Raw genomic sequence first — 1,177 nt, 5'->3', positions numbered from 1 at the left:
TTCTGTCTGCCTGCCTGCGGGGGTCTCGGGAGGCCTGATTGCAGAAGCTTCCTGGAACTGTACACAGGGCAGGGGGGTTGGCAGGGCTTTTTCGTTGTTCCGGAGGGTGTGTGTTGAGGGATATGTTTGGTGGTCAGGAGAGCTGTCGCATTTCTGATTATTTTTCTTACTGCAGGTCATTTCATGGGCAACAACACAGTGCTGGATGTTTTGCGGCGCGAAGGTTATGAGGTAGAACACGCCCCTGCTGGACGACCCATCAACAAGTAACCTTACTGTGTTTCTGTGCTGGGTGGGAAGCCACTGGGAGGTGCGGGGGGCTTGGTGAGACCCCCACAGGGCTACCTGGGTGCCAGGGTGGGGTGTATCCTGAGGGGCTCCAGAGCGCCCCCCACGGCATGACCCACTGGGCTGGGAGAAATGATCACTGAATGGACATTTGGCACCCGGCTCAGCTGGTGTCCCCCTGTGACTGGAGCTTTGTCTGGCACGGGCTGGCTTCTGGGCACCGGGGGTAACAGAGACCACACTGGCCTTTTCCTCAGCAGTGCTTAGGGCAGGAAAGAAGGTGACGGGAAGGTTGCTCCATGGTCCTGGTGGCCCCTGGAGGGGTGACGAGGCTTCATGCTCAGTGTCCTTTTATCTGGGCTTTTAGGACTTTTTAGGGAGCCAGGTGGTAGAATCAATCATAACACGTGGTCGGAGGGGCTGGAGGCACAGGGAGTGCCTGTCAGACCCAACTCGGAGCAAGAGCAAAGCCCCTTTCCTTTCTCTGAGCTGTTTCCTCCCTCTAAGTCTGTTTATTTCTTGGTTTTATGCAGAGCCACTCTCCCCCCTACCCCCCGCCCCGGTCCTGTGCACACTTCTGTAAAGAACTCAGGATGTCCCCGTCCCACCACCGCCCTAGCAATGCCGCTGACACTGACTGGCCTCCCTACTAGTCCCCCACCCCATTTTCTGTCCTAGTGGGCACAAGGTGGTCCTTCCCTCTCTTTCTATATTAGTTTGCTAGGGCTGCCGTAACAAAATATCACAGGCTAGGTAGCTTAAACAACAGAAGTTTATTTCTCATAGTTCTGGAGGCCAGAAGTCCAAGATCAAGGTGTTGGCAGGGTTGGTTTCTCCCGAAGCCTCGCTCCTTGGTTTGCAGGTGGCCGCCTTCTCACTGTCCTCACAT

The 1,177-nt window shown here is 55.8% G+C and overlaps 1 protein-coding gene across 1 annotated transcript in view; it reads left to right on the top strand.

Moving 5' to 3' along the window:
- TRABD2A (TraB domain containing 2A) overlaps positions 1 to 1,177 on the top strand; it is a 69,396-nt gene that overhangs the window by 61,078 nt on the left and 7,141 nt on the right. The window contains exon 5 of the mRNA XM_019623747.1: positions 176 to 266. Coding sequence (XP_019479292.1) covers positions 176 to 266 — 91 coding nt within the window. The remainder of the gene's footprint in view (positions 1 to 175; positions 267 to 1,177) is intronic.

This window comes from Hipposideros armiger, unplaced genomic scaffold, assembly GCF_001890085.2.
Source record: "Hipposideros armiger isolate ML-2016 unplaced genomic scaffold, ASM189008v1 scaffold_561, whole genome shotgun sequence".
Classification (NCBI taxonomy): domain Eukaryota; kingdom Metazoa; phylum Chordata; class Mammalia; order Chiroptera; family Hipposideridae; genus Hipposideros; species Hipposideros armiger.
Note: the sequence above shows the minus strand (reverse complement) of the source record. Positions and strands in the feature narration are given on the sequence as shown.